General features: G+C 53.7%; 1 protein-coding gene across 2 annotated transcripts in view; it reads left to right on the top strand.

The window, feature by feature from the left end:
* Positions 1-14,739, top strand: part of FRMD4A (FERM domain containing 4A) — a 215,167-nt gene that overhangs the window by 186,947 nt on the left and 13,481 nt on the right. The window contains exons 17-23 of one of the 2 annotated variants that reach the window (XM_032593827.1): positions 102-330; positions 2,852-2,908; positions 5,339-5,576; positions 6,545-6,712; positions 8,632-9,494; positions 11,190-11,286; positions 13,568-13,639. In XM_032593827.1, coding sequence (XP_032449718.1) covers positions 102-330; positions 2,852-2,908; positions 5,339-5,576; positions 6,545-6,712; positions 8,632-9,494; positions 11,190-11,286; positions 13,568-13,637 — 1,722 coding nt within the window. In that variant the 3' untranslated portion in view covers positions 13,638-13,639. The remainder of the gene's footprint in view (positions 1-101; positions 331-2,851; positions 2,909-5,338; positions 5,577-6,544; positions 6,713-8,631; positions 9,495-11,189; positions 11,287-13,567; positions 13,640-14,739) is intronic. The other variant, XM_030323364.1, reaches the window with a different exon arrangement.

Raw genomic sequence — 14,739 nt, 5'->3', positions numbered from 1 at the left:
TCCCAAAGAGTAGGGCTCGCTGGCCCTGGGGCAGGGGTGGGGAGGCGGTGTCCCCCTGCCCCGCGTCCCACTGAGTGTAAGCCCCTGTCTCCCTCCCACAGGAGGCCGAGCTGGAACGCCTGGAACGGGAATTTGCCATTCAATCCCAGATTACAGAGGCCGCCCGCCGCCTCGCCAGTGACCCCAACGTCAGCAAAAAACTGAAGAAACAAAGGAAAACCTCTTATCTGAACGCACTGAGGAAGCTGCAGGAGATCGAGAATGCCATCAATGAGAACCGCATCAAGTCTGGGAAGAAACCCACGCAGAGGGCTTCGCTGATCATCGCCGGTCAGTGCTAACTAAGCCCGCTCCCCACAGGGGCCCCTGGACACTGGCACCAGCACCAGCCCCGAGAGCGGGTCCACAGCTGACTCCCTGCATGACCCGCGCAAGCTGTTTAACCCCCCGTGCCTTATTTTTGGTCCAGAAAGTGAAGCTCATAAGGCCCGGTAACCAGATAGGAACAACACAGCGTGTTCAGGTCCACACCAGAGGATCCCACAAACCGAGCTGTCCAGATCCCTGTCCGCTGTGCCCTGGGAGAGCCAGCAGCCATGAGCTACATGCTCTCATCGGCCCTCACTGGGAGCTAGGCTCAGCTAACCGTGCCTGCCCAGGTTCTGATGTCCTCGGGGACCTGATCACCCTGCCCGTGTCTGGAAGGAAAGAGGGTGGCTGGGGTCCGCTGCGAGCCAGCACCCCCGCCGAGCCTGTGTCCTCCACAGACGGGCTGTCTCCAAGGGCCCCCTGTCCCAAAGCCGAACCCCGGGAGGACTGGGCCACCCCACTCTGATTGTCTAGAGTCCTGAGGTCACGACTCCTGGTCAGGAGGGTTTAGAAGCTCGGGTGATTACATTTGGCAAATGCTAGAAAGAAACCCCCCCGAATCCACCCACGGCCGTCGAGTCCCCCAAACTGTTTTAATCCTTCTTTCCTATGTCAGCAAACTCTTTGAAACCTACGTCAGATACTCCTTCATGGTTTACGCATGTTGCAAATACTTCTTCGGGAAGATAGAAAGTGGGATAGAGGTGACCAGGGGCTGGAGGGGGAGGCGGAATGGGGAGTTAGTGTTTCATGGGTACAGGTTTTGTTAGGAAAAATGAAAAAGTTCAAGGGATGGTGATGGTTGCACAGTAGTGTAAACATACTTAACAGCACTGACCTGTTCAGCTAAAAACGGTTAAAACAGTGCATTTTACGGCGTGTATATTTTACCACAATTACATACGTATAAATCATATGTACTTATAACATACGTAGAGCACAATTGTGTCACCTTAAAATGTGGGCAAACGAGGGAAGCAAGGCTCTACCAGGGCCTCTGCCCCCCAGTTGCCCCCATCCCACCAAACAATACAAATAAAATAACTTCGTAGTTTAGAAAAACAAGAGACCGTAAAAAAAAAAGAAATCGTTTCTTCTAGGAAATTTGGAATAACCATCTTTCCCCATCCTGCCCTGTTGGCCTTGGCCAAGACTTTGTCACTTGCTTGCCCACGTCCTAACAGAGCTGCAGTCAGCCAGCCTTTCTCCGTCTGAGGCCTCTGTGAGACCTCCTTGGGGAGGCCCAGCTCTGCAGAAACCTCCAGCACGGTCGCCAGAGCCAAGTTTGGGAGGGGTACCACAGGGACAGACCTGTCACTGGTCGGCCCCAGAAGAGCCTGGTTCCCGGCCTGCCCGGCCCAGGCGGTTCTGTGAGCGCTGACAACAGAATTCATATTTAAACAAGTATCTGTCCCAGCGGCACATGGTCCCATGCAAATTTGCAGCCATTGTTTTTAAGTGCTCAAGGATATATTTTGCCACCGCCTCAAAATGTTTCTGCCACACTTGAATTAGAGGAATAATTACAGTTCTTCTTAGTTCCTTAGTCTGGTGTTTTATTTCTTTTCTTTTTGTTTTTGTTTTTTTTTTAACATTTTCCGAGAGCAAGAGAGGCAGAGCATGAGTGGGGGAGGGGCAGGGAAAGAGGGAGACACAGAATCGGAAGCAGGCTCCAGGCTCCGAGCCATCAGCACAGAGCTTGACCCGGGGCTCAAACCCACGAACGTGAGATCATGACCTGAGCCAAACTCAGACGTTTAATTGACTGAGCCACACAGGCACCCCTGGTGTTTTATTTCAAGAGCTAAAACACTAAATTTGGAACTTCAGATTGGGACCTTTGCTCTTTTTGAACAGAGCAACTCCAGACAAACCACTCCCCCTCGGTGGCCTCAGTTTCCCCAGATGTTAAGAGGGGAGGACTATTTTACTGGCTCCCTCTTGGGCACGTTCTCATGGTTAACTAGTATCTATAAAAATAAGCTTTGGGGAGATAGAAGCTATAGTTAGCAGCCTGCGTTCACCACTAACGACTTAAGAAGTTTACGGAGAAGACATTTATTGCCACAAGACCAAAGCCAAGTCCTTAGCTAGTTTCGCGTGTACCAAATACATAGCAGTTCACTGCCTTTGGTTGGGTTGGAACACGCCCTGAGATCGGGCCGGGACAACGATGTGGCTTAACCAGGCCGGGCAGCCTTTATCCTGGATATTAAGCTGCTCGGCACGGCAGGGTCCAGTGAAACAAGAGTGCAGATACACAAAGACTGGCACATCGCGGTGTCAGGAGCGAGGGATGAGCTAATGACCCACCCCAGGGACTGTCAAAGGAAACGCCAAACAGCATTTTGATTGTACTCCGTGTGTTCTTTCTGGTTAGAAAGAGGAGGATGTGGGACGGTCCCAGACGTATGATTTTTACAAGTAGGTCTTTGTCTAAGGGTGGGCTGAACTCATAGACTCTTGCTCTTTCTCTTCTCAGATGGAAATATTGCCAGTGAAGACAGCTCCCTCTCAGATGCCCTTGTGCTAGAGGATGGTAGGTTGTCCGTTTCCTGCTTCAGAACTCGGACACGGATTAACGGGGATTAAGCTGTATGCAGTCTGGCACAGCCCGGTGGGAAGACCAGAGCCAGGCTGAGGTGACAGCAGGGTGCCCCGCCAGTCCCTGGTTCGCAGCACTCACCCACTTGGGGGTAGGTGGGCACCGCGTCAGCTCGGGTCTGTAGGAACTTCGGTGTTTCCCATGGCCCAGAGGTAGGAGGTGAGGTCCATGAACGGTGTTCTCTGTTTTATAGTTGCCAAAACCGCATTTAAAAAAATTTTTTTTAGTGTCTATTTTTGAGAGCGAACACGCGTGCACAAGGTAGGGAAGCGCAGAGAGAGGGAGACAGCATCCGAAGCGGGCTCCACGCTGACAGCAGAGAGCCTGATGCGGGGCTGGAACTCACAGAACCGTGAGATGATGACTGAGCCGAAGTTGAATGCTTGACCAACAGAGCCACCCAGGCGCCCCACAGTTTTAACTAAACACCATGTGCAGTTTCCTTTTGAGTATTCATAGTTTCTGGAGGAAAGACATGGTCTTTGGTTGGATCACAAGTCTAAGATTGAAGCCCACTAGGAAAGCCTGGGAGTAGCAGGAAGAAAAACCTTCCATACCTTCCTGAGAAATCTTGAAAACCAAAGAGAAGATGTCCCTTTAGATTCCTGGTCAGGCCTTGAAATTGTCTTCCTGTTCGCCATTGACCTCTGAAAACCCAGCGGTTATCAGGATATTTTCTTGGGAAATTCTTAGAAAAACAGAACTCATCCCCCATGCCCACACCACCACCACACACAGGGGTAGAAAGAATTCGAGGCATGGGACCATCTCTGAGAATGTTCCTGTGGGTTTAAATCAAAACTTGGGAGGCCAGGACATTGACGATATGGAAATCTATTAAGTGGCAGTTAATTTTTCTGCCATTTAGGAAAACCTCAGGTGGGCAGTGCTGAGTGGCTGTTGAGACAGAAAACCTTAAAAGGTCTGCCCGACACATAGTCATGATGGGAATTGCAAGGATGAAAATAATTGCTATTGATGTGGGGAAAGGCTGGCAGGTTATTTACCCAATGGTCTTGGCCCTGCTGTTAGCAATCAGGTCATAATATTTTTGTCCTCAGCATAGTTCTGCGGGTGGGGAGGAAGCCAGGCTGTGGGGGAGCAGGGAGAGGGGCTTTGAGTACGAGCGATCCGGCCCTGGTTTTGGCCTCTGTGGACTTCAGTCTCTCCAGACGAGGGAACAACAATTGAGCGAGATTCCTTTGTAAGACAAGAGTTGGGGGAGGTACGTGTTGTTGTTGGCTAACGTGGGTGCATGGATGGCGACTCGTTTCCTCCTGTGTTCCGGACCCCCTAAGGGGCATCATCGCCTCAGTTGGACCATTGCAGGCTTGCCCCTCCTAGGGGCTCTTTGCTTTACTGATTGGAGGGGCGGGCGCATAATAGATGCTGGGTTTCAAGGTTGGGGGATGGAGAATTAGGCTTTGGATAAGAATATGAATTGTAAATGGACTGCGGGGCCAAGTGAAAGGTGGTTGGAGCTTTTGGGGTTTGCTTCTGTGTATTTTTTCCCTTCAGACCCGGCCCTTTGCCTTCACAATGAGCACTGACTTTTCCCCCCCTCCCCCCCTGCTCACTGCTGTTCCCTCACCCCCCCAGTTGTTCACCCTGATTATCTTCCTTAACCCCTGCCTCGTCTCTCTCCCAGCCTTGCCCACTCGGAACCCTGACGGTTGACTAGCTCTCACACAGGATTTTCATCCTGACCCCTCCGTGCGTAGGAAGTTCCAGAGTCTTCCTAGGGCTTTCAGACCACATTCCCCACTCAGCCTGGAATCAAAGAAAAGCAGAGAGAGTAGATCCCTAGAACTGCCAACAGATAATGATGCGCAACATACATAACTTTCATTTTTTTTTTCCTAACAAGTATTTATTGAGCATCATTCCAGGCACTGAGGTGATAGAAGCAAACACAACAGAACCCTCCTGGAGCTGAAACTCCCCCAGACCAAATTAGACGCTTCAGGTCTATTGAATGAAAACTTTACAACATGTTAATGACTATGTTTTGCTCTTTGGTATGAAGCAATCATTTGCTGTTGGGATTTATTGGCACTCAGGCTTTACTCCATCTGTAGCTAATCAAAAGTGAAAACTTCTCTCCCCATTGAAGGCTGCTGCTTGAAGTTTAGGTTTGGTTCATTCTGGTTTGACTTGTCTCGGCAACTGGGGAAGCCGTGGGGTACGCTCGTTGCCTGGACGGACGCCTGTCTGGATTGTGGGGGGCGGGGGTGGAATGTGGTCATTGAGCGAACGCCTGTCTGGATTGCAGAGGGGGGGGCGGCTGTGGGTGGGGGTGGGAGGATCTGTCTGGGTCGGTGGGAGGGACCTTTGCTCAGTTCGTCTCTCTCCATCTCTGTGCAGAAGACTCTCAGGTCACCAGCACACTGTCCCCCTTACAGTCTCCTCACAAGGGACTCCCTCCTCGACCACCGTCACACAACAGGCCCCCTCCTCCCCAGTCCCTGGAGGGACTCCGGCAGATGCACTATCACGGCAGCGACTACGACAAATCCCCCATAAAGCCCAAAATGTGGAGTGAGTCCTCTTTAGATGAGCCTTACGAGAAAGTCAAGAAACGTTCCTCCCACGGCCATTCCAGGTGAGCTGGGTCGGGGAGATCACATGAGCTTGTGGGAAAAAACAAAGGGCTGTCCCAAATAGCACCCACAAGTTTCAGAATCCGCACCAGCTTATTCCCTCCCTCCTGGGGCGGCCTTAAAACAGTGCTGCGCTCGCAGCGCCCTCTGCTGCTGACCCTGTCAAGGTGCAGATCGGTCGTGCAAAAGGGAATGGGGGTTTGGGGCTCACAGTGTCTTGGCAGATGGTCTTAATGTTGTGAAATGACACGGAAATTAACGAGGGAGGCTTAGGCAGTGCCCTTCTGAAAAGGCAAGAGAGAGTCTACTCCCAGGAATCCCAAAGTGGTTCAGAACCCTACAGCATCATCCAACAGGATTCCAGGGCCAGACAGCTGTAATCTTAGCCGTGCATTATCAGCTCATTACTCAGCTGATACTGCAGAGAGATTTTTGGAAGGCATTTTGGTCTGTTTCTCTGTTTTTCTCATTTCCTTTAATTACACCCTTTAAAGCTCCCAGTGGCTGTCCAGACAGGTAAATATTTGTCCGCTGGAAAACAGAAACTGTGGTTGAGGGCAGGAACTTCACAGAACAGTCCACTGCCTGTTATGCACAAGGCTGATGAGGGTTTCTTTCTTTTTTTTTTTTTCTTTTTTTGAAGATTTTTATTTTCTAAGTAATCTCTCCATCCACCGGGGGGCTTGAACTCACAACCCTGAGATCAAGAGTCGCATGCTCTTCTGACTGAGCCAGCCAGGCGCCCCCACTAGGGTCTTGGTTTCACACTGTGGTGCAGGTCGGGGCCGAGGACCCCCCCCCCCCCACAACTGGGGCGAAGGCTGAGAGCCAGAATAGGAATCTGGGGGCGGGGGGGCAGACCGAGGCGAGCTTTCCCGACACCAAGGCTGGGGTCCGCGGCCGGGCAGCTCCCCGGGAAGAGGTGCGGTCGTGTGTGGCCGTGACCAGCCTGGCATCCTCTGGTTTGCAGCAGTCACAAGCGATTCCCCAGCACGGGCAGCTGTGCAGAAGCAGGCGGGGGCAGTAGCTCCCTCCAGAACAGCCCCATCCGCAGCCTCCCTCACTGGAACTCCCAGTCCAGCATGCCGTCCACACCAGACCTGCGGGTCCGGAGTCCCCACTATGTTCATTCCACGAGGTGAGTGTACCAGGCCTTTGGGCCACCTCCGTCCCTAGACCAGACCTCCCTTTGTTAACCTGGGCAATGCCCCCCAAACTGGCCCAAAGAACCGGTAAACTGGGGTCAGGCCGGAACCAGTGAGGTAGGTTCTCGTTAATGCAAAGCGGGAAGAAGAATCCGGGACGGCAGCGGTGAGCCCCTGTTAGCTACGAGACCCGTTCGTATCCCAGGGTCTACATCCGGGAGTCACCTGGGAAATCTCCAGGCTTCTGGAAACAGTGGGCATGGAGGGAGTTTCCTCTCTTTTTTAATTTTTTTAAAGTTTGTTTATTTAAGCAATCTCTACACCGAAAGTGGGGCTCGAACTCATGACCCCGAGATGGAGAGCCACGTGCTCTACCGACTGAGGCATCCAGACGCCTCACGGAGGGAGCTTTCCTAATCAAAATGGAGGCAGGAGAGGCTATCCAGATCAGCAGGGAACATGCTGGAAACGGAACGACCTTGCACTGATAGGGGGTGGTATTTATTCTCTAGTCTTCATGTGTCTTCCCGCTGAGGCCTGGACTTTTTAATGTCTCAGGGTGTAAATTCATTGAAGAGGAAAAGGAACTGGCAGAAGTGAAGTGTGAATCACTCCTGCATTTTCTGAAAAGAGGCACAACCAAAGCCATCATTTGATTTGATCAGATTGCGTAGGGATTTGCATACGCACTGATTGCGTAGGGACTGTGGCTCCAAGGATGGGTTTGTATAGGATAAGTTGGAGCTCGCCGGGCAAGACTGATTCATTCTTTCAGGTAGCATACTTGTCACTTGCCTGTATGCACGAGGTACAACCGTAGGGACAGAACAGTGAACGAAAGAAACCACACTCCAGCTCTCAACGGACTGACGTTTTAGTAGGGGAGAGTGGCAAGAAAGAAAAAGGTCTGTCCCGTGGTGATACGCACTAAGAAAAATGGACAGGGGGCTACATAGTGAAAGGCAAGAGTGACCGTTAAGTGAAAGCATCAGGGCAGTTCTCTCTAATAAGGTGACATGTGCGTAGAGACCTGAATGGATGGGGTAGCCAGTTCTGAGGATACATCCGAGAAGAGCAAGGTCAGAGCCCCAGGGCCAGGCCTGCACTTAGCATGTCCCCCGGGGGGCTAGAACGGCCGGAGCAGATGACCGAGACCGTGGGGAGGAAAGTGAGGCCTGAGCCCCGAAGAGCCGCTCGGTGGGGACTTCACGTTCTACCCTGAGTGGCAGAACAGGAACTCACCTCCTCCTGTGCTTGGCCAGTGGGGCCGCCCTGAATGTCACATGTGTCCTAGCATTGTCCACCCCAGTGACACTGATGGATGTTTACAGTGTGGACTCTAAGCAGAGTGGATCATAGACAAAGTAGTGGCATGAGGAGTGTGTGCAGCCGTCAGGTTTAAGTGTTAGCTGTTCCGGGCGGATGGGAACCTACGTGGGTTTCCTAACAGTATCTGGTTGAACCCTGTGAAGTGCGCTAAGTCGGCCTTTCTCTTGCTCTTCAAAGAGTGGGCATTTCATCTGATGGCACGGATTCTCCTGGTTCTCTTCGCATCTATAGAATCCTATTGCGCCGTTTAAAAAAAAAAAAAAGCCAGGCTATTAGGGTGCCTTTCCAGAGGCCACCTTTCTGTGGGTGCCGTCCGCTGTCCCGCCCCCGCGCATACTCGAGCATCCAGTCGGGGGATCTGCGGTCCCTCCGGCCCCTTGCCTTCGCCCGGCGGGACTCCCAGGGCCACCCTGCTCCCGCCCAGCTCTCCTCGGTGCGGTTCGCCGGCGGCTCTGGACGGCGGGTTCTGTCCTTGCCTGGGTCCCACGAGCGCAGAGCCTGCGCCCACCCCGTCCCCCCAGGCGCCCCTCCCCGGGGCACCCCCACCCACCCACCCGCCCGCCCGCCCGCCGTCTCCCCGCAGGTCGGTGGACCTCAGCCCCACACGGCTGCACAGCCTCGCCCTGCACTTTAGGCACCGGAGCTCCAGCTTGGAGTCCCAGGGCAAGCTCCTGGGCTCGGAGAACGACACGGGGAGCCCCGACTTCTACACCCCGCGGACTCGTAGCAGCAACGGCTCCGACCCCATGGACGACTGCTCCTCCTGCACCAGCCACTCGAGCTCGGAGCACTACTACCCGGCGCAGATGAACGCCAACTACTCCACGCTGGCGGAGGACTCGCCGTCGAAGGCGCGCGCGCGGCAGCGGCAGCGGCAGCGGGCGGCGGGCGCGCTGGGCGCCGCGAACTCGGGCAGCATGCCCAACCTGGCGGCGCGCGGCGGCGGCGCGCACGGCGTCTACCTGCACAGCCAGAGCCAGCCCAGCTCGCAGTACCGCATCAAGGAGTACCCGCTGTACATCGAGGGCGGCGCCACGCCCGTGGTGGTGCGCAGCCTGGAGAGCGACCAGGAGGGCCACTACAGCGTCAAGGCGCAGTTCAAGACGTCCAACTCGTACACGGCCGGCGGCCTGTTCCGGGAGAGCTGGCGCGGCGGCGACGAGGGCGACGCGGGCCGCCTGACGCCGTCGCGCTCGCAGATCCTGCGGACTCCGTCGCTGGGCCGCGAGGGCGCCCACGACAAGGGCGCGGGCCGCGCCGCCGTCTCGGACGAGCTGCGCCTGTGGTACCAGCGCTCCACGGCCTCGCACAAGGAGCACAGCCGCCTGTCGCACACCAGCTCCACCTCCTCGGACAGCGGCTCCCAGTACAGCACCTCCTCCCAGAGCACCTTCGTGGCGCACAGCAGGGTCACCAGGATGCCCCAGATGTGCAAGGCCACGTCAGGTGAGCGGGGGGGGGGGAAGGGGCGGGGGGGGGGGCCTCCGGACATTCTGAGATCGTTAGTTCCAGAAACCTGGGCTGTCAGATGGCTGAGACTGGGGGCCTTCGGGTCCCCTCTCCTTCACGCGCTCCCGTCCCACCCCTGGCTTTGGGGGACAGAGATCTCAGAGCCGGTGGGGAGGAGGAGGCAGCGCCTCCGACCCTCCCCAGCGGGCTGGGCCAAGTCGCCCCCGGTTCAGCATCCTAGGTAGAGATGCGAACCCTCCCTCCGGCCGCTTCTTGTAAGGACAGACATCAGAGAAGCCCCGTGCCGACGTGGCTCGGGGTTTGTTCCAGTCAAAGCTGCACCTTTACCCTGGTGAAGAGACACTAGTACGTTACAGACCCGAGTGGCCCCTTCCAGGGGGACACTTGTTCCAGGCATGGCCTTGCGTCCTGGAGCCTTGGAACTGGGCCGTGTCCCCTGGGTGGGACCGACTGGTGGGGGGGAGGGGGGAAGGGGGGGTTAAAGTCCCAACTGCTCCTGGGTTCCCATGTCAGGGATGTTAGGAGGTGACCAAAAGAGTTTTTATAAAGTGCTTTCAGTACCTCGATACTACACCTTTAAAGCTTTCATAATTAGGCTTTTTTCCTTGTACTCAGAGCGTTGAGCAGTGCCAAACATAAAAAAGTAAAAACGGAAAACACCACCCTTTGCTTCAGAAGCTAGTAGCTTCTCTGGGAAAGAACAGCGGTGACAGCCACCCCCAGTGCTCAGCAGTGACCGCAGGGCTCGCAGCACACTTGGGCCGGGGCAGGGGGGGGAGGGGGTTGTCCAGGCAGGAGGCTCTGCTTAGACAGACTACAGGGAAAGAAAAGGGAGGCAGCTGAGACATAATAAAATGATTTTTTAAAATAGAAGAATAAAATGAGAGTGATCAGCACACAGAAGGGATTCCAAGTCAGGATCTGACTTGTGATGGGAAAGAGTTAAGTGAGGATAAAGATCGGGAAGGACAGAAAATGGGGTTCACCTTTGGGGAACAGGAGGGGATTCTTGGGCCTTGGAATGAATGGGACAAAGAGGAGGGACCGGCCGGCTGCCTGGGTGCACCAGGCCTCACGGCTCCCGCATTCTATGCCCCGTGTCCCCAGTGACTCATTCGTTTATTATGGCGGCACATTGGCCAAATGACAGGTTCCAGAGAGGAGAACAAAAGTGACTCAGGCAATCATGAAAGAAACCATGGACTTGGAGGTCCTAGAACCTTCTCCGTGTTCCTCCTTCATCTATAAAATAAGCCCAGTGAAACTCGCCCGGGACTTCGCAGGAGGGTTTGGAGAAAGAACGAATGAGTGCGTTGCTCGCATCATTTAAAAAACATGAGCCTCTGTAACTGTTCAAAGCACTAGCGGTCTGACAGGAACAAGGAACCAGGAGTGTTTCCCTTCTGTCAAAACTGTAGCACTTGCCTGGTGATGAGGTAACTCTTTGAGAGCATATTTTAGAAGTTCTAAACATATTTCGAAGGTCTAAGAAGCTGTATCTGAAGTTTAATGAGAAAGATACTTTGGAGAAGACCAAATTGGCCAAAAGTCGGTGGGGGAGGGGATCGCCCCCACTGTGACCCTGCCACGGGGTCATACCCAGCATCTCTGGAAAGAAGCTCCTTCACTGGAGCTGTCTGACCCCCCCTTTTCTGCATCACCCCTCCGCAGCTGCCTTACCTCAAAGCCAGAGAAGCTCAACGCCGTCGAGTGAAATTGGAGTGACGCCCCCAAGCAGTCCCCACCACATCCTAACCTGGCAGACTGGGTGAGTCCCCTGTTCAGACCTTCTGCCCCCTTCTTCCAGCCTCTAGAATGTCAGCTTTCCTCATCAGTGAGGAAGGATGTCCTAAACACAAGATCCTCGTTGCCAGAAGGGTGTACCCACCAAAAACATGAGCGTTTGTTCCTGGGAAACCCCTTCCTTCCCAAAGCAGCTGCGTGAACGCTGTTACCTCCCACCTGGCTCCTTTCCGTCCCTGTCCGTGTAGACGGGCCAGTTCTCTGGGCTCTCTTTTCACCCTGGCGGTGGTCCCAGGAACGTGGGGAAGGTGGGTGCCGGAAGTCAAACGGCACTCCTCTTTGGGCAGAATTCCACGCGGCGTTTGATTTGTGTTCAGATTCTATGAGGCGGACTTCAGGGGGCGGGGCAGGAAGGGGAGAGGAGACTTGAGCTACTCTTGCTTCTCGCCCTGCCCCCACCTTAGAATCAGGACGCATCTGAAGGAAAAGGGCCTGAGGCTCCGAGCCCTTCTCTGTCCTGGCTCCAGCTGCTTGCTCTTAACCCACAAACCAAGGGGATCAGGTGCAGGTTCCCTGAGATCTTTAAGAAGTGACGCACAGCAAAGTAACGAAACCAAAATTCCGTTCCTTTTATAGCTGCCAGCGTAGGCGTAGAGCATTCTAGTCTCGTGGACGGTTAGACGTTCTGACCCCTGACGTCCAGCAGATACACGTAAATCGCTTTCCTCACGATCCCTGCCTCTTCTGTTGGTCCTCACACGTCCCCTCGGACTGGCTGTTAGGTTCTGTCCGCGCCCGCTGGGTCAAGGGGTGAGGGATCCCTTGATGGGGCTCTGTTCAGTTTCTAGTTTGCTGGAGGGCCCGTGGGGAAGCCTGGGAAAAGTTGACGGCCGTCTGGGAGTTGAATCATAGGACAACAGGACCAGAATGGGCTCCACTGGCTGCATTCGGGCTCCCGTGCCTGGCAGACGTTTTTGTCTCTGTAAATTTCTCCGGGGTGACTTTAAACCAGGCTTTACAGGGCCTTAGTATTTGACAGAAGGGAAAGGGGAGCTGATGTGTGTTGAGTGCCTGCGGTGTACTCAAAGGCTGGGAGCTTTTTCTGACATTTGTAAGTTTCATATATTCTTCACTGCAACCTTGCGAGGGAAAGAGCCGATCTCTTAGTTGTATTGATGAGGCTTAGAGAGAGTAGGTGCTCTGCCCGGAGTCCCACAGCTGAACGAAGCTGCGTTCTCTGGCCTCCGGAGTCCTGTCCTCTTCCACCGGCCAGTGGTTCTGAGAGTGCCGCCCTCGGACCGGCAGCTCGAGCATGTGTGGTTTGGGATCTTGTTACAAATGCAGACGCTCTGGCCCATCCATGACTTACTAAATGAGACAAGAGGGGTGGGGTGGGGTGGGGTGGGCAGGGCATTGTGTTTTAACAAGGCCTCCAGGGGATTCTGATGTCTGCTCAAGTCTGACAGTCCCTCAACTATAGCCCATGATGCCTCTTCCTCCTTTTGAGTCAGGAGAACCCATAGTCCCAACCACAGTGATCTGTGTCCACTCCCATTTCTTGGTCTTTGGGGCGGCAGCTACCCTCTCCGTCCTTATTACAGGTCGTTATGACCCTCCCTCCCATACCAACCACAGGTCAGGTCCATCACGCGTGGTCGGGCAGCTACTGCAAGGCCTCAGGCCCGAGAGTGGCACGGAGATTAAATTCATAGGAGAAAGTACGCCAGACCTTGTGTATCTTGGTATCTCCAGTGGCCAAGCCATTTCACCCAAATGAGGAACTTCCCATTTCAGGGTCTCTGTTGGGATGGTCCACATTTTCTGAATCCTGCCCAGTCTCCTCTGATCTGATTATATGACTGTTATTTGCGGGAGGGCAGGCCTGAAAGGAGTGAACGCCCTTGAGCTGGCCTTGAAACCCGCCTGTGTTCCACCACAAAGAGCTAGTGAGGAGGCTGGACAAATTGGAAACCAAGCTGTTTGAGGGTCCTTGAAGTAAACGTTTATCAGATTGAGGAGGTGGACGGTCATCAACAACCAGCAACTGTTCTCTGTGATGTGACAGGAAAAGGAGAAATGGGTACAAAGTGCCAAAGCCCGCCTTCCGAACAAAACCAAAGAGGAGGCCTTTGAGTCACTCTTGGGGCTTGAAAGTTCTGCGTGAGTTCTGTTATTTGTCACTAACGCTTGGGTGTATAGTCGACTGATCTTTGCAATGTATTAATAAGCTACTAATCATGTCTGTGTCAGTTCCTCTCTTTAACATGACCTCTCTTCTCTTCCTTCTTCTGCTTTCCTTTGTTCAGAGAAGCAACAGAAAACTCACCCATTATGGATGGGTCTGAGTCTCCAACTCACCAAAGCACTGATGACTAGAGGTATCGTAAGGGGGTGTTCGGTTCTCCCCGCCCTCCCCCTCTCCCCCCCCCCCCCCCCCCCCGCTGCTCACGAGTGTGTGATCTCACATGTGCTGCATGTGTCGCCCTTGTCCGCATCGTAATTTCCAGAAGCGGCTTCTGAATGCTGTGGAAGGCGTTATTCTTATGTCTTATTTCTAGATACCTGGGGAACTCTATGTTTATATGTTTTGACATGAGATGTTAGATATTCCCACTGCTACTTCCCAGAAAAGACCCCACTGTGTGTCGTAGCCCTTCCCAGACTCTGTGTACGCACATACTTGCAGAAGCTTTTACTGGTGTCATGGTCAATGTCCAGGAAAAGAGGAGCGTCCTACAGTTTACACGGCAAAGCACCTAAACCAGACTGAGTTGATCCAGTCACCTGCACGTCACCCCTGTTTTCATCCTGCATTCCTGAGGGACAGATGTATACTCGGCCACATGGCCTGCTGTCCAAAATGTCCCTAGATAAGCATCACCGTCCTCACTACTTGGGAGCTCGTTGGAAATCTGGACTCCTGGGCCTACTGAATTTGAGTCTGCATTTCAACGAGACCCCTGGTCAATCCAAGGCACATTCCAATTTGCACAGCACTGCCATGGTGGCCATAAAACCTGTGCTACCTTGTCTGGGTCTGGTTACCAGGGACCAGAATCTAACTGGCAGACAAGATGTTGAAATTTAAATAGCATTGCAAAGGTCAACTAAAAAGATAAGGATACCATTCAGAAGTGGATAAAAAGTTGTAAGCTTATGTAACCAGAAAATTAAAATCCTATGTTCCAGGAACCATGCTGGAGACCAGAGTTCCAAGGGGAGGGGAGGACCCTGGCTCCAGGGCCATACCTCTTGAACCTGGCCTCCACCTCCACGGCCTGGGGTGGAGGGACCTGGAGAAAGGGCCATTGCAGGGGCAAAAACACAGATGCACGAACAAGCAGGGCGTTTGTTTGGTAACCACCATGTTGCTGTAGATAAGGAGCCAGACTTCCACCTAAAAGGTAAGGTAGGACGAGGTAAGGAACAGTTCCGAGGTGGCAGATAGGGAATTAGGAAAACAGGGGCTCAGCCTTGG

The sequence above is a fragment of the Lynx canadensis genome, chromosome B4, assembly GCF_007474595.2.
Source record: "Lynx canadensis isolate LIC74 chromosome B4, mLynCan4.pri.v2, whole genome shotgun sequence".
NCBI lineage: Eukaryota > Metazoa > Chordata > Mammalia > Carnivora > Felidae > Lynx > Lynx canadensis.
Note: the sequence above shows the minus strand (reverse complement) of the source record. Positions and strands in the feature narration are given on the sequence as shown.